Source organism: Trachypithecus francoisi, unplaced genomic scaffold (genome assembly GCF_009764315.1).
Source record: "Trachypithecus francoisi isolate TF-2019V2 unplaced genomic scaffold, Tfra_2.0 Lachesis_group5, whole genome shotgun sequence".
In the NCBI taxonomy this organism is placed as follows: domain Eukaryota; kingdom Metazoa; phylum Chordata; class Mammalia; order Primates; family Cercopithecidae; genus Trachypithecus; species Trachypithecus francoisi.
In genome coordinates, this window is record NW_022681470.1 from 29,303,054 (window position 1) to 29,324,602 (window position 21,549).

At 33.8% G+C, this 21,549-nt stretch overlaps 1 protein-coding gene across 6 annotated transcripts in view; it reads left to right on the plus strand.

The window, feature by feature from the left end:
- Window positions 1-21,549, plus strand: part of SUCO (SUN domain containing ossification factor) — an 81,425-nt gene that overhangs the window by 31,278 nt on the left and 28,598 nt on the right. For 5 of the 6 annotated variants that reach the window (XR_004434506.1, XM_033200809.1, XM_033200812.1 and 2 more), the window contains exons 7-15: window positions 4,748-4,871; window positions 5,764-5,888; window positions 6,375-6,442; window positions 11,730-11,837; window positions 13,359-13,464; window positions 15,412-15,432; window positions 15,637-15,692; window positions 16,181-16,272; window positions 17,075-17,140. Coding sequence is in view for 4 of the 6 variants with exons in the window: in XM_033200809.1 (XP_033056700.1) it covers window positions 4,748-4,871; window positions 5,764-5,888; window positions 6,375-6,442; window positions 11,730-11,837; window positions 13,359-13,464; window positions 15,412-15,432; window positions 15,637-15,692; window positions 16,181-16,272; window positions 17,075-17,140 (766 nt within the window). In the remaining 2 variants the exon portion in view is untranslated. The remainder of the gene's footprint in view (window positions 1-4,747; window positions 4,872-5,763; window positions 5,889-6,374; window positions 6,443-11,729; window positions 11,838-13,358; window positions 13,465-15,411; window positions 15,433-15,636; window positions 15,693-16,180; window positions 16,273-17,074; window positions 17,141-21,549) is intronic. The other variant, XM_033200810.1, reaches the window with a different exon arrangement.

Genomic DNA, 21,549 nt, shown 5'->3' on the forward strand with positions numbered 1-21,549 from the left:
TCCAGACCCCAGAATGTTAGATCCACCAATAGCTTGCACTGTGCACCTGGGAAAGTTGCAGGCACTCAACACCAGCTCCTGAAAGCAGTTATGGGGGCTCTACCCTGTAGAACCACAGGGGTGGAGCTGCCCAGGGTCTTGGTAATGAATGAGTTCTCACGTGATATGGTTGTTTAAAAGTGTGTTGCACTTCCCCCTTCATTCTTTTCCTCCTGTGCCACCATGTGTAGAAGGTACTTGCTTCCCCTTCACACTTCCACCACGATTTTAAGTTTCCTGAGGCCTCCTCAACTGTGTTTCCTGTACAGCCTGCAGAACTGTGAGTCAGTTAAACCTTTTTTTTTTTTTCATAAATCACCCAATCTCAGGTAGTTCTTTATAGCAGTGTGAGAATGGACTAATACATTGTCCTATATTACCTCTTTCTTGAATAACCAGACATTTTACTTTAGGACAAGGATTTACTATGCAAAATTTCTCCCTCATATAAAATTACTCTTTTTTTATATCCTTCTTTGCAAAACAAAGAGAAAACATTTCTATCCATAACATTTTTTATGTCTCTCTTTTCTACTTAATGGTTTCCTTGTATTTTGAACTTCCCTTTTAATAACTTCCAAATTAAACAAAAAATTTTTTCCCAATAAAAAATACATTTCTTTAGCACATTTTATGTAAACCTAGCAAGAAATCCCGAACTGCCTACCAGACATTAGAATTTTATAGATGAGGACCATTTTATTATTTTTAGATTTTATACCATACAGTAAGCTCAATCCTATTCTATTCTATTCTACTCTATTCTACTCTATTCTATTCTATTCTATTCTCATGCCATTTAAAACGTTTTAAAGCCTATGAACATAAATAATTTACCTAGGAAAGAGTTGCCAAAGGGGAGACTTCAGAGGCCCTGACTTGCTGGAGAACCTACCTGGTAGCGGAGACACTGAGAATAAAGGTAGCCACTTGTCAGCTGCTGTAGGTGTCTGTCCATTTGAGGTCAGGAGCCTGTAAACTCCCAGTTCCTTTGACCAAGAGGGACAGTTACAAGCAAAGCAGTTATAAGACAGCTCCCAAGAAGGGGCTTGCAACTGGCTATTAGGAAAATAATGCTTTTAACTTTAGGACACAAAAGGGCAAGACTAATATTCCCCTAGGGAGAGGGGCTATAACCCACAGTCCTAAAGGGAATGTTAATGCCAGAAACCCCAGAGCATCTGGGGTGCAGTCTGTAATACTAATGCTGAAAACCCAGAGTGCCTGCATTTCAGCCAATGAGGGTCCCCTTACCAATGCCGAAAACCCTGGTGTACCCAGGGTGCAACCAACAGTGTCCCATGACTGAGTTGAGGTCACAGAATGTGACTCTGGTATCCCACAGTCAACACACTGGGGGAACCTCTCACAACTAAGTGTCCCACCTTAAACAGTTGCCCACATACTGTTAACAGAAAGTTAAAAGCAAACAATAAGATTGCATACATTTTAGGATTGAAAATGGAATGACTGGTGGAATAATAAAATAGAAGGGAAAGAACCAGTGGAAGAGGTGCTCAGGATGTGTTTCAGGGCACACTAATGATGGGGGCTTTTAATGACCACTTAGCCAAAGGCTTTTATTCCCTAGCTTACCTGATATTATGGGGGGTGGTAGAGGGGACACACCCATCCACAGAAGCCAAAATGTGACCAATCTTCCTCATGGGACTTGGGCGAAGGTCCCTCCAGGTTCCCTCATCTAGAGTGAGCTCAGCTGCTGCAGTGGGAGGAGCTTACACAGGGACTGGTAACCTATTGGTCTGCCTGTCAGAGCAGTGGGTCCCATATGAGGCAGTGGCGCTATGGCCACTTGCTTATCTGCTCAGCTGTGCTGTCTGCCAGGGAAAATGATGGCTCTCAAAAGAGCCTTTGATTAGTGTTAGAGCTCAGGCGTTACAACTCTGCTTAGTTACCTCTCTGCCCATCTCACACACTGCCATCTCTCCTGTCTTGTTAACTGCTGTCTCTTGTCCCTTGCTGTTCTCACTGCTTCTCTGACTGCCATCTCTCATTGGCTCTTGCCAATCACCTTCTCTCCATCTCTACTGTTGCATCATCTTGCCTCTCTTCTACTCACCACCATCTCTGCTTTCTTCATCCCTTCGTGGTTACCAGATGTTTCAGGACAGAGAAGCCCCCAAATTGAGGGTTAGCCCAGGAGGGTTCTTGGCTTCACCTAGGAACGAATTCAAGGGCGAGCTGGTAGTGTTAAACAGCAACTTTTATTGAAGTGGCTTTATACAGCAGCAGCAGAAGTACTGCTCCTTGTAGAACAGGGCTACCCCACAGGCAGGGTGCCTAGAGTAGCCGCTCAGAGGCAGTTCTGCATATTTATACCCTCTTTTAATTATATGCAAATTTAAGGGGTGGTTTATGCAGAAATTTCTAGGAAAATGGTGGTAACTTCCAGGTTGCTGGATCCTTGTCGTGGAAAGGCATGGTAACTTCTAGGTGTTGCCATGGCAATGCTAAATTGACAAGGCATGCTGGTGGGCCTGTCTTATGGAAACTGCTACTGCTCCTGATCTGTTTTATCTAGTCATCCATATGGTTCGGTGTCTGAGCCCTGCCTGCGGAATCAATCGAGTCCTGTCTCCTTCCTTATATTCAAACTAGATTTTTGTTATCTAATTGAAAAAATTAAAGTAGTGGTATACTAGCTCTTTTATCTTTTTCTGCCATGTGTTGTTTTAAATAGCTATATACACTTCATTTAGTAAATCAACTTGTTCTGTAAAGCACTCCAAGATGGAAGTTGGGTGGAGACTAAATTGCTGTCTTCCGAAAAGGGGGTTTAGAAATGGCTCTACTTTGAAGAAAAAAAGAAATAGTCCCAGAAGTTATGGATATTTCATGTTAGTGCTCAAAAGCATGCTCTTATATAGCAAATATATACTAAATGAGACTTATATTGTTTACCAGAGTTTGCTATCTAATAGATTTTGTACACTTCTCAAGATAGTGTTAATGAATACATCAAAACTTTGTTTTAGGAATACAGACATGATTCAATAATGGAATAAATGTCTGTGTATTCATTATTCAGTTGAAGAGGACAAAAAGTCACAAGATTGTGTGTCCTTCCCCGGTATTCCTTCTCTTGTCTTCAGATATAACCACTATCTTGAATTCAGTGGTTTTTTGTTTCGTTTTAGTTTTTCAAATAAGTATAAACAATAAATATTATATGGCATAGTTTAATATAAATGATGTTCTTGCCTCAAGTAACATTTTATTCAACATTGTTTTTGAGATTCGTTCATTGTTTCCACTGCTCTGTTGTTTATAGTGACTACTACAGTTTATCTGTTCCTCATTTAATGGATATTTAGGTTATTATTTTTGGTATTAAAAGCAATGCTCTAATGAACATTCTTATCATATCTTTTGGACACGTGAGTGTTTTCACTTTGATTTATACATGGGTATATTTAGGGATTATGCACATCTTAATATTGTTAAATTTTAAACCTTTTAGCAGTCTGATAGATTTCTCTTGGCTCAACAGACATTTCACACGTGGCCACAGATTATCACACTTTAAACTCCATTAGATTTGTATAATTTATCTCAGCATGCCCCAACCCCCAGGCCGCAGACCAGCACCAGTCCATGGCCTGTTAGGAAACAGGCTGCACGACAGGTGGTGAGTGGCGGGTAAGCAAGCATTATCGCCTGAATTCTGCCTCCTGTCATATCAGTGTTGGCATTAGAATTTTATAGGAGTGTGAACCCTATTGTGAACTGCACATGTGAGGGATCTAGGTTGTGCATTCCTTATGAGAATCTAATGCCTTATGATCTAAGGTGGAACGGTTTCATCCCAAAATTATCTCCCTACCCCGTCCATGGGAAAATTATTTTCCATGAAACTAGTCACTGGTTTCAGAAAGATTCTAGACCACTGATTTATATGATATCTCAGGCTTTCATTTGGATTCTATGATTATTACTGAATTTTATTTCTTTTTGTGGATTTATTGATTTTATTATTTGCTTCCCACCCACCCCATCCCCTTATTTGATTTGTTAATACTCTTTATACTTGATAATAATTGTTTGTTGACTGAATGTGTTGCAGATACTGCTCTCAGTGTGTGACTTATTCTTCTGTGTCATTTACGGTTAGCCTAGCCAAATGTATCAGCTTTTAAAAATGATATATGCATTCTGCATCTTGTTAACATGAGTTATAAAGATTTTTAAATTTTCTTCTAAAATGTAAAGTCTTGTTTTTTCACATTTAGATTTTTTAATGTGCCTTAAAATTTTTGTGTACACAGTGTTTCTTTTTAAAGATTTTGTGGAAATAAAACATCTGAAATTATCTAGCTTCCTTTAATGGATGTATTATCTTAACTTATATTTTAAGGTGGATGCATGGCAAGTATACAATTTATTCATTTGTACAGACTGAGTAATTGTTTGCTTTAGGGTTTTATGTAATTATTTTTTTTAATGACCTATGCTTATATCACTAACAAGTGAAGGAGCACATCCTAAATAGAGTGTTTTAATTATCTCAAGAGAAATTCAACCTTTCAGTAAACCAAAACTTTCCTTTTTACCTTTTTTATTTTTTCAAAATATAATCATTCGTTATAAATTCGAACTTTAATTTGACAGAAACATTTGTATTTATTTCTAAAATTTATTTGTATTATTTGAAAGTTGAAGTCGTCTTATTTTTTGGTGTTTCTTTCAGAGCTCTGATTATACAAAACCAGGAGACATTGACCCTACATCTGTAACAAGTCCCAAAGATCCAGAAGATATACCAACATTTGATGAATGGAAGAAGAAAGTTATGGAAGTAGAAAAAGAAAAAAGTAAGGAAGTATTTGAGTTCTTTAAACGTTTTCTTTTTTTTTTAAGGTTATGGTGTACTTTTAATATGCTTTCTTTTTTTGATTGGTAAAACAAAATAAAACTTACTTTTGAAAACTTTTTAAAGGTGAAACCAAGTTGCTGTTGATCCATCCATATATCATGTACCTGTATATAATTACATACAGTTTTAGTTTTAATTGAAATCCATTCTTGTAAATTATTAAATGAGCATAAAATAAGGCATAGCAGTGATTTCCATCACAGTTAATACAAGGAAAATTGAGGCATGGAAGCTATTTTAAAATTCATATGAAACTCAGAAAGAACTTGCATAAAATCTTTGAGTTTAAAATATTCTTTAACTTACCAAAAGATGTTTTACATATGGTGTTTCAAGAACATACCTAAAGAAAAGCTTGCTTATGTTATGAGGGAGAGGAGGGTGACTAAAATTATAGTTAATTTATTCCCTGTGTGATGGGTTGTTAGGTGCAGCACACCACCGTGGCACATGTTTACCTATGTAACAAACCTGCACGTCTTGCATGTGTACCCCAGAGCGTAAAAAAAAATAATAATTTAAAAAATACATCCTTAATAGATGTAAATACAGAAAGCTTTGATTCTCATGGGCAAGCTTCATTTTGTGAGTTATATTACTTAGACATAAATTAATGTAGAATTTTGTAGTTAATTTGTTTCTGGGGGATATTTTAAAGCTGTTGAGGTGGAGCACTTTGATTTTTTGTGAATTTTTAAAATATTCTCTCAAGTGTTAAAACCTATTCTTTTCTAGAAGACAGCTTATTGCTTTTGAGATCAGTGTTGCTAGAAGTATTTTCAGTCATAATAATCAAATATATATATATTTATAATAAGGTTTGTCTGCAGGTCAGTCAATGCATCCATCTTCTAACGGAGGTTCACATGCCACCAAAAAGGTCCAGAAAAATCGAAATAATTATGCCTCAGTAGAATGTGGTGCCAAAATTCTAGCAGCTAATCCAGAAGCCAAGGTAGGTACTTAAGTATAAAATTTTATATATATAGGAAATTAACGACTTTTAAAAATATAGGCATTTGTTTACTGGGAACTATATTTTAATGTGAGATATTTTCCTTATTCACTAACAAAAGCAGAATATGCTTTTTAAAACATTATCTTATATGAATTCTTATTTATATTGACTGATACATTTTACCCTGACTTTTTTAACTTTTAAAACCCGTATGAAATTTTAAAAAGAAAATAACTAAAATATTATTTTTTTCTTTAAAGTAACAGGCATTGAATTTTAAATGTACTGTTGTAACACTAATTTAATGCTGTAGCCATGAATGGTGAATCTTAGCCACTTTTATGCTTTTTTCCCAAGTGAGTGTTTTAAAGTCTTAGGTGTGTATTAAGATCTAAAAATACAGAAGTCCTAGAAAACTTTAAAGTTAAAATAAATACTTTCTTCATTATTCCTAATTTGTTTTCTTTCCTCTTTTTAAAATAGAGCACATCTGCTATTCTTATAGAAAATATGGATCTTTATATGTTGAATCCTTGCAGCACTAAAATTTGGTGAGTAATAGACAGTTTTAAAGAGTACATTCTACATACATATGCATATTATGTTAAGTTTTTGCATTAGGGTTAATCATTTAATAAGCACTTATGATTGATTAGTGCTGATACTATGCAAAACTGAGACAAAATGCCTTCCTTTCCTTTTGAGGAGGTCACAAAAAGAAAAAAGTGACAGACCTGGTTAAACAATTATGAAATGGTATAAAAAGTACTGTTGAAAGGGTGTTATTGAAAGAGTGATGATGTGTAACTGGAAGAGGAGATGAGAGAAGGCTTCCTGGAAGAGGTAATTCCTGAGCTGAACCTTGAAGGATTAATAGGAAGTGGCAGATGAATGAGTCAGAAGTATTCAGGAACTGTAAGAATAAGGGGGTAGTGCTGAAAAGGAATATGTTTCTTCTGGGTGACTGTTAGGTATTACAAGAAGAAAGGTGCTATGAGAGTAGGGGTGGAACATAAGCCTGGAGCATTCATTTATCTGTAAGTAGGCCATTCGGTGCTATGTATACCCAACTTAAACATTTTTGAACTTAAAGACCATGAAGTACAGTATTTGATTTAAGTAAGGAAGTGACATGATCTCACTGGCATTTTAGGAAGGCTTGTCCTCAAAGGGTGGCCTACAGAATGCAATTGTAAGCATGGTTTGGAACCTATTGTCATAACCTGGATGAGAAATAAGGACTATAATTAAGACATAGGCAAGTTGGATTCAGAGGAGAGGAATATATCTGAAAGAGGTTTATGGCAGATAAAATTGGCAGCTCTTGGTTGGTATGTGGATGTGAAGAAGAGAGAGACACCCAGGAAATTTCCCAGAATTTTGGCTTCACTGCTTGGATCTATGACTGTGCCATTAACTAAGTATATAGGAAAAGGAAAAGATATATGGGGGAAATTAATGTGATATACTAACAGTTCTATTAGATTACTTGATTTTATTGCAGAAAGCAGCTGTTTGAAAAAGAATTGAGGAAAACCACCATCTTGTTGATTTACTAGATTGAATGAATTAATGAATTAATGAATGAATAAAATATATATATTTTTTAATTTAAGAAGACACTCTTTAAACCTTAAAAGTAATGCTTATTCTTTTCTACTCTTGGCTTTCATTTCTTTTGGAAATGTGCACGTTTAGATTCAACTTGAAAATGAATCATACTATTTAAGGGGAGGGGGAATAAGGGATGGATTTTGAAAACTTAATTTTTCCTTATGCCATTCAATTTGTAAATTGAATTGAAGAAATGATTATTTGAGATCATAATCAAAATATTTTGAGGTTTTTGTTTTTATTTGTAAAAGCCTCTATTGTCAGTGACAAATTTTTATGCTCAAAAATTTTGTATTTCAAGTAGGCCATGCTGGGATGAAGTCATATGAAGCAGTCGTTTTTTTATTATGGTTTGCAGAATGAGTGATTATAGCTACCCATTTGTATTTTAATGTTTCTGCCAGACAGCATGTATGGTATATGTCGTATAATGACACATTTCAGTCAACAATGGACTGCATGTATGAAGGTAGTCCCGTAGGTTATAATACCATATTTTTACTATGCCTTTTTTATGTTTAGACATACAAATACTTAACATTGTGTTACAGTTGCCCACAATACTTAATACAGCAACATGCTCTACAAGTATGTAGCCTAGGAGCAATAGTTGTATAGCCTAGATGTATAAATAAGCTATACCATCTAGGTTGTGTAAGTACACTCTGTGATTGTGACAAAACACCTGCTGATGCATTTCTCAGATGTATCCCTGTTGTTAAGTGACACATGATTATATTTATGTTTGTAGGTATATATTTACTGTATATATTACTTTTTGCACATTCATGTATGTGGCTTTTCATTGTGTGATTCAAGAGCCTCAGAACATCTTTAACTGATTTCACCTGGTTTAAGTAGATTCTCCCCAACCCCATCTAAGGGAATAGTAAGACCACACTCTCTAACAGTAGCTTTATAAGTCATAACATCTGAAAGAGTGAATTTGTATGCCTCATCCTCTTCAGAAGTGTCTTCACTGTTACTGCCCCATTGTTTTTTCTTTTAAATTTTAGAATTATCTTAAGTGCTATAAAAAATGCTGACATTTCCATTGGAATTGTATCAACTCTGTAGATGAATTTTGGGTTCAGTGACATTTTAGAATACCGAGTCTTCGTATTCTTTCATGTTTTGATTTGATATTTGTTGAGTACGTGTTATGCTGCTGATACTAGAAAAACATTTTTTCACAACATAAACTGAGATCTCTGTTGCCATGGCACTTGTATCCTAGAGAGGTGTCAGTCCCTGATCACTAACGAGATTGAGCATATCTTCATGTGTCAGAGATTTCTCCCTGCCCTGAAGTTATGAAGATATTATTTCATGTATTTCCTAGAATTTAAAAACTTTGCACTTTATATTAGGTTTTTATTCTCCTGAAATTGTTTATAGTTTTATATTATTTATGGTATACAGGAAGGGTTCGTTCCTTCTTCTGATTTTTTTCTGTTTAGATAGTTGTTTATTCAGTAGTTTACATGTTCCCCTCTGATTTCGAATGCAGCCTTTATTGTTAAGTTCCGTTATATACATTTTGTTTTTTTGTATTCTCTGTTCTCTTTCATTGGTCGATTTACCATTACCTGCAATGACACCACTTAGCTTTGTAGCTCTTAATATCTGATAAAGCAAGTTTTGTACTTCAGGACTCACTCGGCTATTCTTCTGCTTCTGGTTTTTCTTATAAATGTTAGACTTTTGGCCAGGCGCGGTGGCTCACACTTGTAATCCCAGAACTTTTGAGAGGCTGAGGTGGGTGGATCACCTGAGGTCAGGAGTTTGAGACCAGCCTGGCCAACATGGCGAAACCTCATCTCCACTAAAAATACAAAAAATTAGCTGGGTGTGGTGGCAGTCACCTGTAATCCCAGCTACTCGGGAGGCTGAGGCAGGAGAATTGCTTGAACTCAGGAGGTGGAGGTTTCAGTGAGTCGAGATTGTGCCGTTGCACTCCAGCCTGGGCATCAAGAGTGAAACTCCGTCTCAAAAAAAAAAATCAGTAAAAAAATAAATCTTAGACTTTCCCTTTTGAATTCCTTGAATGTCATATGGGAATTTTGTTTGGAATTTTATTGAATCTTTAAATGACTTTCAGATACTGAGGTTTTGTATCCATAAACAGGGCGTCTCTTTCTTTGTTGTCTTTAATGTCTTTCAATAAAGTTATTTTTTAAAAATTTCCATAAAAGCATTACATATCTTTTGTTAATTTTCTTCCTGGGTAGCTTTTTAAAAAATCTTGTTTTGTTACTATTGTAAATGATATCTCTTTAAAATTACGTTTTGTTGTATACAATTATGCAGTTTTTACATATGGATCTTGTATCGGACTACCTTCTTATATTACCTTATTTTCTAGTAATTAATATGCAGATTCTTCAGTGGTTTCTATGGAGAATTAGACCTTCTCTACCAATTTTTTTTCCATTAAAAAATTTCTGATCCTTTTTATTACATGTTACTTTTGTAATTTTTTTTTGAGACAGAGTCTCGCTCTGTTGCCCAGGCTAGAGTGCAGTGGCACAGTCTCAGCTCACTGCAGCTTCCGCCTCCTGTGTTTAAGCGATTCTCCTGCCTCAGCCTCCCAAGTAGCTTGGATCACAGGCACCCGCCACCACGTCTGGCTAATTTTTGCATTTTTAGTAGAGATGGGGTTTCACCATGTTGGCCAGGCTGGTCTTGAACTCCTCACCTCAAGTAGTCTGCCCGCCTCAGCCTCCCAAAGTAATGGAATTACAGGCGTAAGCCACTGCACCCAGCCAATACATTTTACTTTTTTAGTCATAACATGCTGGCTAGATAGACCCTTGAGAACTAATAAACATGACTGAGCTTAGGATACAGTCTCTGATAAATGGCCATACGCCCAGCTACATCTTGGGGAAAAATGTGAAGTAGTCAATTAGTGTTTATTGATTTATTCTATGAAATGGCGATAATATCCCTTGCAATTTGGTTGTAAGAATTAAATCAAAGGATGGGTAAAAATCGTAAAACATGGTATCTGATCTGGAGTAAGCATTCAGCAGGTGTTAGTTACCTCTCTTCATGAGCCTTTCTCTGAAACCTGATTTTGTTTTTTAACCATGTCCTGGGACTTAAGTCTGTTGCTCTCCAAGATTAAACACTATCTTAATTATAATGCTTTTGATTTATTTAGCATTTAATTGTCTTTCTATAAATCTCCTTTGATATATTAATTTATCAAAGCAGTGATTAGAGTGTTAGATGTCATGGGTATTTATTTTCCCCCAATGCCGTGCTATATTCAGTTTTATGCACATGGAACCATACTTTTAATTTTTTCCTAAGCAGCAGTATTTTTGACATCTTTCCATGTTAATAAATGTAAATCTTAGCATCATTAAAAAAAAAAAAGCTTTATTGAGGTATAGTTGACATACAGTAAGTTGCATGTACAATAAACTACATGTCAAAGTGTATAATTTGGTAAGTTTCGACATTTATGTATCTGAAACCATCACCACAATAAAGATAACAAACATCCATCATTCCCAAAAGTTTCATCATACCTCTTTGTAATTTTCTGGCAAACTCTCTTCCCCCACAGCAATTACAGATCTGCTTTCTGTTACTGTAAATTAGTTTACAGTCTCTAGATTTTTATGTAAATGAAATAATAGGTTTTAGTACCAGTTTTAATGGCTGCTTAGTATTTCATTGTCTGGATGAACCATAATTTGTTAATTCTCTTTGCTAAATATTTAAGTTGATTTCCCTCCCCTGCTCTTATAGACTCTGTGTGCTTCAATATAGCAAAAAATATATACAAAGGTGGACATCTGAAGCTTTGAATCGTTAAATTTCTAAGAACTAAATCGAAGACTATGATAACTTTTTAAGACAATGTATATGCCAAACTGTCCTCCAGACTAGTCATTTTACACCATCACTGTCTGTTCTTAGGAAAGTCATCCCTTCTCCAAGAATGAGTGTTATCTAAAAAAAGAATCTTTTAAAAAATATGATGGAGCAAAATCAATATTGTTTTATTTACAGGTTTTTTTTTTTTCCCCCACTAATGATATCCTTGGCAAGTATTTAAAGATGTTTCGTATAGACAACTCAGGCTACATACCTTCCTTAACATTTTAATGAACAACTTTTCATGGTAGTCTAATTTATGGAAACTGTTAATGCCACATTTAGTATGAACTGTTGATTGGTTTAAGTAATTGTCTTTTGTTCTTTTTGAAGGTTTGTTATTGAACTTTGTGAACCAATTCAAGTAAAGCAGCTTGATATTGCAAATTATGAATTATTTTCTTCTACTCCTAAAGATTTTCTGGTTTCTATCAGTGACAGGTAAATTCTAAAGCTGTTTCTGTAGGGTCTATGTTGGATCTGTGAAATAAAACAAAAAAGTGGGTCACTATTTTGACTTCAGTCCGTTTATTTTTTAAAGGTCAGTTTGTAATAGCGATAATACGACTGTATTGTAGGCTCTTGTTAATCACTTACCTTTTACTTTGATTAGCTCATATGATGCTTTAAACATAACCATATGATATTATACTCATAGTGTGGGGAAACAGAAAAGGGGAGCTTAAGTAGCTTGCCCAGGTCACATGACTTGTGAGTTTGAGAACCAAGATTCAGAACTACAGCTCTGACTTCAGAGTCCTCACTTTCAGTCATTATGCTCTCTTGCTTCTAAACATTTCTTTTAAAAGTTATTAAAAACATACATGTATAGGTGCTTTATTTTATATTATGAGGTGTATTTTTATTAAAATATATTCTAAAACTTTTTTTATACATGTGTGATTATAAAAGAAATAAACATGTTGTGAGGAATTTGGAATAGAACTGCATTTTGTCAACCAGAGATAGCCCTTATTAGCATTTTAAAATATTTCTTCCAGTCTTTACTATGCACTTATTTATTAATACTATAAAAATATTTACTTTCTACATCCTGGAAATACTCTCATCTTTTACACATATCATTTTTAATGTGTACATGTTATTTTTCGTTAAACAGCGGTGTTAAATCATTTCATAAATACTTTTTGAGTGTCCACGATATGCCATGTAGGATGCTGTTTATTTATGGCACTGTTGTTTTGTCATTGGTCATTAAGGGTTTTTCTTGATATTTCTTCCTCCACCTCACATTCAGCATTGCATATATACAGTTTTTGAAATTGGTTCTCAAGACTTCTTGAGAATTCTGTCTGTTATCCTGCCACTACCCTTGCTCAGATCACTTCCTTTTCTCTCAGCTGCAATTTTCTTATATGTCAAATGAACATACACAGCTCTGATAAGTAAAGTGTATTTTTTTTAATGTGGTGAGAGGGCTCATTATTTTGAGGAGTTGTTATAATGTTTCAGTAAACAGATACAATAGTTTTAGACTTTTATATTAGATATTAAATTCCCAAAGTTTAAAGGGAAACAGATATGTCAAACTCAGATGTGGTTTTAAAAGTTTTTTTCTTCCCATTCTCTTTCCAGCAGTACTTGTATTTATACTTTACATTATTACACACATGTCAGTATGTAAAGAGTTGTGCCACCTTCTTCCAAGACAGTCTCTTGGTGACTTTCTGTTCTAAAACCTCCTCCCAAACCCCAAGAAGTGGCACTGGTTTTACTTTTTGTTAATGGAGTGATTTTTCAAGGCATTCTTTCCTAGTAAAGAGAAACCTGTCAGTTTAGTTGGAAAAGAAAATGTATTTATTAAATGTATGTATTTATGTATTAAACTGTTAAGTCAGCATGTTCACCTGGAAAGGAAAAAAATTATATTTTGAAAATATGATGGAACCTCTCAATATGTGGTTTATAATTTTTAAAAAACATATTTTTTATATTTTGTAGATATCCAACAAATAAGTGGATTAAGCTGGGTACTTTTCATGGTAGAGATGAGCGGAATGTACAGAGTTTCCCTTTAGATGAGCAGATGTATGCAAAATATGTCAAGGTAAAATATGTGTGTTATTCACACTTTATACACCTCATCTTTTTAGAAATCAGAAAAATTAAGAAATAGACTACACTATACCACTTAATAGATAATTCTTACTTGGGTATATTATTTCATGAGTGAAATATTGCTACATTCCCTTTTGTATTGCTGGAATCCTAGGCCAGCTTTTTGTTATTTATGACTCTGATAAAATTCCAAATTATAACTATTTAAGTTTTTTGAGTCTTTATGCAAAATGTCGTCTTCATAGTGTATTTCTTTCTATTTTGAAACTGAAATCATTGCTGGTAAGTGAAGTCTTTAAAGCAGGTGTAATTTCTTATTAGACTCTGATTCTTGGATCATTTCATCTTTAATGTCCACTTACTTGGCATTGTTACAGCTTTTGTCTTTTTCTTTGTGTAACCAAATGAAATATTCTGTGTCCAAGTACCAGTTTCAAATAAAACAGAGTTTTAAACACTGATGTTCCGTATTTCCACTGCTTCTTCTACCAGCTAATCAAGTAAAATTACCACTTCTGAATTGGGTTAGACAAAATAGGGAAAGTTCTTACTCCTTCCTTCTCTCTTTTTTTTTCTTTAAAATTATAGCCATATCTTAAAGTACTATTGATTTAATATTATGACATTTTTGGAATGGCAGCAGTTCTAATTTCTGTCCTTTCTTCTTTAAATGTGAGAACTTACAGCTACCTAATTTTGTCTTCTGTGATTTTACCATCTCTTTTTAAAGCATGTTTTAAATTGACTTCTGTTAATAGGTAAACTTGTAGTATTCTTAATCTCATTATAAAAATGCTAAATTCTATTTTTAAAATACAGTGGATATTCTCAGTTAATAATTCAGTAAAATTATTCAAAAAATTAAGAATGTTTTCAATTCCTTTTAAAATGGGTACTGAAACAATTAATGACTTTATACAGTACACTTTCTTCACTGTGAAGAGGCAAAAACGTTAAAAAATCATTTACTAGGTGATAAAATCGTATTTAATTTTGCAAGTAAGACAACTCAAATGAAATAATTTTAGAGAATTATTCTGTGTACCGTCTACTTTGTTAATTATGGAAGGATGTTTTATTGGAAACATAAGAAAATGCCTTATAAAACTTTCCACCTTCTTCCTTTTGTGGTGGGAGATTATAGAGCATTTTAAATATTAGTTTTATAAAAAACCCTCTTTGGTAGAGTTGAGTCTAAAAGCAAGAAACATTTACTTACAACTCATGAAAAGCAGGGAAAAATTACTTTCTGATTTTCGTTTTATGGTAATAATGTTATATAAGTTTTTTACCTGGATTTTCCTTATCCTAAAAGAGCTACACCCAAATCTACTACTTTTTAATAGCATACATTTGAAAGACCAATTGATATATATCTTCCACTTCTGTAAGTTGTACTTGAAATAACATAGCATACCAAAAATTCATGCTTTCCCTGAAATAAGTTATATATAATACTATACAAGTATAAATATAATTTCATAATGGACTGTTATCAATATGTATATGTATACAATATATATGTATATGTGCATATATATCAGTAAATTCATATATGATATATACTTGATACATGTCTGTAATACTTAAAGTAAAAGATTGTTTCTAGATACTGTTTATTAATTGCTTTTAGAATGCTTTCTATCTAACAGTTATATAAAATAACAGCAATGGCTTGTAGATCAGTTAACTTATAACCTTAAAGTTAATTTATTTCATTGCAGTCATTTAGATTATACTCTCAGGTTGTGATAGCAAAAATTTAAATCATTGCTTTTATTTCTGCAAGGAATTAAGAATACTACAGTGTTATCCATCACATGACATTGCTTTCTATACTTTATACAACATAATTTACAAATATTTAAAGTTGCTTATTGCATGATGTCTAGACTTTGGAACTGATTTCTTTTTCTTTTCCTTTCTCTTGCTTCAGATGTTCATCAAGTACATAAAGGTTAGCAACCTTCTCTTTTGCACTATTAAATAACAGGACATGGCATATTAATGCATTACAAAAACTTTACAATTATTGATTTTGGGGAAAATGAGGACTTTATAGAAATGTTTAGAAATGTTATAATGAAAAAAGTGAGTATATTGTTAGATAATCTTACATGCTGTCTGCTGGCTTCCCATTTTATGTGCTTTTATTCTTTAGGTTGAGTTGGTATCACATTTTGGATCAGAGCACTTTTGTCCATTAAGCCTTATAAGGTAATGCAGAACAAAATACATTTATTGAGTGCTTTTTAAAAAATTGATATACAAAATTTTTGATATATTTAAAGTGAAGAAATAATTTTCTCTTACGTTAGTTAATACCATGGAAATAAAAACTGAAACTTTCTTTCTTTTGAATGCATTTTGGAAAAATGTCAAAATACCCTCTTTAAAAATTAACCTCATTTTGTATATTTGTTTTAACTTGCTTGCTATTTTGCTATGATGATATTACACAGAAACATTTTAGACTGATATAAAAACTCATCCATTATATTTCTAAATGCCTTAAATAGGTTAGTGTTACATTTTAATTGAAATTGTAGATGACTGAAATGTAAGGAACAGCCATTATTTTTAAGTCCAAAAGCCAGTGGCCCTCAAAATATGACCAGAGTTGATGTTTGTCATTTATTGTGAAGAGATTTGTCTTAATGAGTGTTTTGTTTTGGAAGTCTTTAATGAAATTGTTGTTTATATAGGGTATTTGGCACTAGCATGGTGGAAGAATATGAAGAAATTGCTGATTCCCAGTATCACTCAGAACGCCAGGAACTATTTGATGAGGACTATGGTAAGTGACATCAAACAGATGACTGTTAGGTATTTTTTTTTTACTTTTTGAAAATCAAATAATAATGGGGGAGTATAGATTACTTAAATCAATATGACTGTTGTCTTCAGGCTTTTGTTTTGTTGCTTTTAACTCTAATCAACTTTTACTTAAATCTGTTTTCTAGTATGATTGCTTTGTAATCGTATTGCTTTCCAAGTTTATCAGTTATTTGTAACTGAAACTCCCTTCTATAACATTAATAGTATAAATTATGATTATATCCCTATGCCAGGGCCAAAAATCTGTTAAACTCACAAGATACTGAAACAGTAGAAATGAGCTTTAATTCCTTTGATTTCCCATAAGCCTAAGAGCAAGCACATTTTGGCCTCCTGCGAGCCATTGAGAAATCATGTGACTCTACAGAGGTGGAGGAAAGTTTTATGACACTCTCCATTTCCAATTTAAGTCCTTGTTTTAAGATGTCTTATACTATTGTTTGAACAATCTAAATTTTCTCAAGAGTGAAATGAAGACATTGACTAAGAGTTGGTAAAGTATATTGAAAACTTGAATAAAAAAGTCTTATAAATGTGGTTAAAATTCTGGTAAGCATTACAGTTATTTTCCTTGGTTTATATTTGTTAAATGGTTTCTTAATCTTACTTGCTTTTTGTGAACATGTTTTAGATATATGATTCATATTTATTATAAAATGTTTTAAATATTAGCTGACTTTGACAGCACAATAATTTGAGCTTTTAAATACGTTATGGGAGCTATATCTCAGCGTAATTACTTTCGTTTTCTTTTTAAACAGATTATCCACTGGATTATAATACTGGAGAGGATAAATCCTCAAAAAATCTTCTTGGTTCTGCTACAAGTGAGTATTTTGAGGATTTTCTCTTCAGTCTACTAAAGCATTTCTCAACTTTTTCGTTCTGATACACATGGACATTTTGTCATAGTATGGTTGAGGAGACGTCTCCCAGTATTGAACTTTGAGTTGAAATAAAAGATACTGTCTTTTGAAAAGTATTTTTGTAGAAATGCGATAAGAAGAATATATGAAAAGAAGGAGGAGAGAGACAAAAGCAAGCATAATAAAGGTGTTTCTTCTACTCTAATTAGGCACTCACATTTTGGGGCATTCCTTATAGTGAAGAAAGGGCTATGGATTTTCTTGGGGGAAGAATTATTAAAACAGCCATACAACAGTTAATCTATAAATATGGTTAGTTTGCCATTTAGTTACAAAATACAAAGGGTGCTCCTACCATGATAATAATGAATACCAATAAGAATGCTAGTAATAATATACTCTTTGTAAACTAAGAAACAGTGAATAAGATATACTAGTGGTTTAGTTTGTTGTTATTCCAAAATATAATCCCAACCTAGTGGTAGGCTCACTAAGGAGACTACTGGAAAGACCATTACCCAACTGGCACTTTATTTTTCATGGTTAGATCCTGTGTAGGTATATTTCAATGATGTTTTTGATTATTTCTGAAAAATGTAAAATTAACTAGAAGTAGTTTTCTTTTTATTTGAAAATTATTAATTTAATAAAAACAAATCTTGGTAAAATAGAAGACTAGTTGATTGTGCTTGTCACTTTTTGCTCTTAGTGAATTGAATTGCTTGAATTCCAATGTCAGTGTGAACATTGAGTTTATAACTTTTTTAGATATTCAACCAGTAATCTAAATACTTAAGTTGATGTTTTGTGTAGCCACAGTATACGGAGTTAAAATCACCTCTTTCATCTCTCCTTTTAGCCTTTTCTTTCTTTTCTTTTCTTTTCTTTTCTCTTTTCTTTTCTTTTCTTTTCTTTTCTTTTCTTTCTTTTCTTTCTTTCTTGCCTTCTTCCCCCTCCATAGAAGAGTAAAGACTTCAGTGGACTTTCTAGGGAATGGGAAAAAGAGTGTTAAAAATACCTGTAGAAGGAAAATCTTTCGTGATTACAAAGTAATATTCAACTTTGTTACATATCAGTTCAGTATATTTTGTTTTACTTTATTGCTAGGCTTCTGACTTTCTAGATATTAGTGATTACTTTTAAATAGGATTCCTAGCTATCCAGTTACTGATGTAAAAGTAAGTCTCATTCACTGCTATGTGATGTAATTTTTTAGGAGTAAAAGAAATGTCTTATCTGTCTGGATATTAATATTTTTGTTTCCCTTAATTTGCATTCTGTATGTTACATAGTAGTCATTATTCTGTCATTTATGTAGCTCAGTAAGTTGAATTAGCTATTTTCTGGGGTCAGAAAATATTATTTTCTGTAATCAATTAATTACAGATAGAATCTTGTTTAGAGGCCGGGCGCGGTGGCTCAAGCCTGTAATCCCAGCACTTTGGGAGGCCGAGACGGGCGGATCACGAGGTCAGGAGATCAAGACCATCCTGGCTAACACGGTGAAACCCCGTCTCTACTAAAAATACAAAAACTAGCCGGGCGAGGTGGCGGGCGCCTGTAGTCCCAGCTACTGGGGAGGCTGAGGCAGGAGAATGGCGTAAACCCGGGAGGCGGAGCTTGCAGTGAGCTGAGATCTGGCCACTGCACTCCAGCCCGGGCGACAGAGCGAGACTCCGCCTCAAAAAAAAAAAAAAAAAAAGAATCTTGTTTAGATACTTCTGTTTGGATTTTTCTCCTTGAAGGTATATCAGTTAATTTTCCTTTTACAGAACTCTGGGAGGGCAAGATTATCTTCCAGTGTTCTAGGCATTGAAAGAATTTATACAGAGAAATAAGATGGGTAGGAGGATGTCAGCTGAGTCTCTAAAATGAGATTTAAAATGATCTCCACCTCCTGAAGTTTTAGAACAAGAGAGGCAGTAAGAGCTGAGTGATAAGACTTTATTGTTACAAAACTTTATTTATAGACATGGCCTAACACTACCACCTTCTGTATCTGTGTCCTTCTACTCTTCTCTGAAGAGTTTGGGACTGAATTAGCTATAGCCTCCAAGGTGGTATAACTTGAAGAAGTAAATAATAAAGTGGAATCAGAACTTAAGTAGTTCTGATTCAAAGAACTGGTCTTTGGCACAAGAATGTCTGAGTTTGACTATAATCATCACTGCTTTCTGAATTGACTTGAAATTAACTCATTTTGAAAGTAGTTTTTTTTTCTTGTTTTTAATGTGTACATAGTATCCACAAGCTAGAATTCTTTGTCTTTAATCTTAATAGAAACTCCTTTTTCTTTTTGCTGTCAAGTAGTTAGTAGTTATAGGAAATATGTCACCGGAATACTTTGCCACCGCTGAGAGTTGGATATCAAAGAGCATGCGCACTGCATATTTAAACATTCTTGATATTATATAATTTACTTAATTGCTTAAAAGGAGAAGCTGTTATCCTAGAGCAGCATTCTTGGCTTTGTGTGTATGCCTTCCTGATTCTTTTGTTTATGTTCTTGAACTAAAACATTTAAATCTGTCACATCAACAAGATTTCTCCATATCACTCTGATTTTCTTGTTCTTTGTCATGTGAATTTGCCAGACCTCTGCCTGCTTTGATATTGGCGCAGGTCTGCCTTTGCTCTTAAATATGTGTTTTTTGTTTCTGTTAAGATCACTATATTTGCTAAAGGGAGATAGGTGCATGTGCATGTTTAAGAGAAAATGTAGTTTTTACTTTTTAAGTCAACGTGTTTTTTTTGTGGAAAAAATGTAGATCCTAGAAGGACCATTTTCCTAGAAAATGTGGGCATGCTTCATAGGTAGTACACATAGGAAGAAGTCTTTTTTTGTTGGTTTATCTTCTGTTGTATCATATAAACTCTTCAACTTCAGCAGCCTGGACAAATGTTTGTTTTCTTTATCAAAAAGAGCCATTGGAGCACTGAAGACTGAGTAAATAATACGGAGATATTTGATCTTTAGGACCAAATAATAGGAGCATTTTATTCCTAAAGGAATGAGGTGGGATGAATAAGTTGCCCAATTCAAAAATTCAAAAGTTGACTAATCCAGGAGAAATTAGGGACTTTTATCTCTAGTTTGGCAATTATATTCAAAGATGTTATTTTAGTCTATTCTGAAAGTTTTTTAATGGCCAGATAATCATGATGTATACAGACTATCATGTGTTTGTATACAAATTGAACATAGAATAGAATATTCACAATTCTGCTTTCTCTCAAAAAAGATACATTAGGCAATGTTCTGTAAACATGGGGAAATTATTTTAGGTTAAATGGACTGAGAAGAAATTTGCTACATTTTGCTTTTGTTACCAGGTTTCCTGAAATGATGATAATAAGTAATAATTTAAAAGGGTGAATAGAAGGGTCTTCTTTATTGTAGGTACTGCTGTTAAAATTTAGGTTCAGAAATAACACTGTAAGGCTGCTTTCGTTACACAGATACATTGTCTTCTTGAATTATTTAATAATGAATGTCAAAAAATTTGAAATCTCAGATAAGATCTCACTTTGAAACACAAAGTATATAAACTGTTGATTGCACAATTTGAGTTTTGTGAAGCAGTCGGTTTTGACTATAGGTGATAGTGTAGGTGGGGGATCATAAATAATATTGCAGTATTGGTTGGCATTATAAAGGGTGTATGAGGAAATAACAGTTTCCATTCCAGACTTCATCTTTGTTTGTGAGGGAATATAGACTTTCCATTTTTGTTATCTCATACTGCAGCATCTCTTTAGCTTAAGTAAGAATCAAGGCCACTTCTGTTTATCAGTTTGCCAGGTCAAAGGACAATATTAAAAATGTTATTTAAGCATTTTAAAATGGCAAATATTGAACCTTTGTGTGTTATACTGGTGATTAGAAACGACATACCACTACTTTGTTGACTTTCAGCGTATACACTTATAATTTTGTGAAGATCAACATTATAGCTGATTCCTAGCTATCACTTTAAAACAGTTTAAAATCTGCTACTACTTTCTCCCATCCTAAAGCATATATTTACAGGATGAGCTCCAGGCAGCACTCTTTGGTTTACTTGCAACCTTCCTAATGTAGTAGATTTTTCTCTCTTAGATCCTTTTCTACTTTTCACATCTCTGGTTTTCATTGAAAAAGTGATGAATACTCTGTGGATCGCTTTTAGGAAAGGAGATTAAGACAGAAATAATGTATGATGATTAATATGTAGCTCCTGCCAGATCTTAGTATTTTAATAGTAGGAGTACCTGATACCAAAGAATTAAATTCTAGTGGAATTTCAAAGGTTAGATTGGGAATGAAAAGTTAATTTCACTTGAAATTACATCACATTACTAGAAGGAAGGTCTTCTATTCCCAATACCAG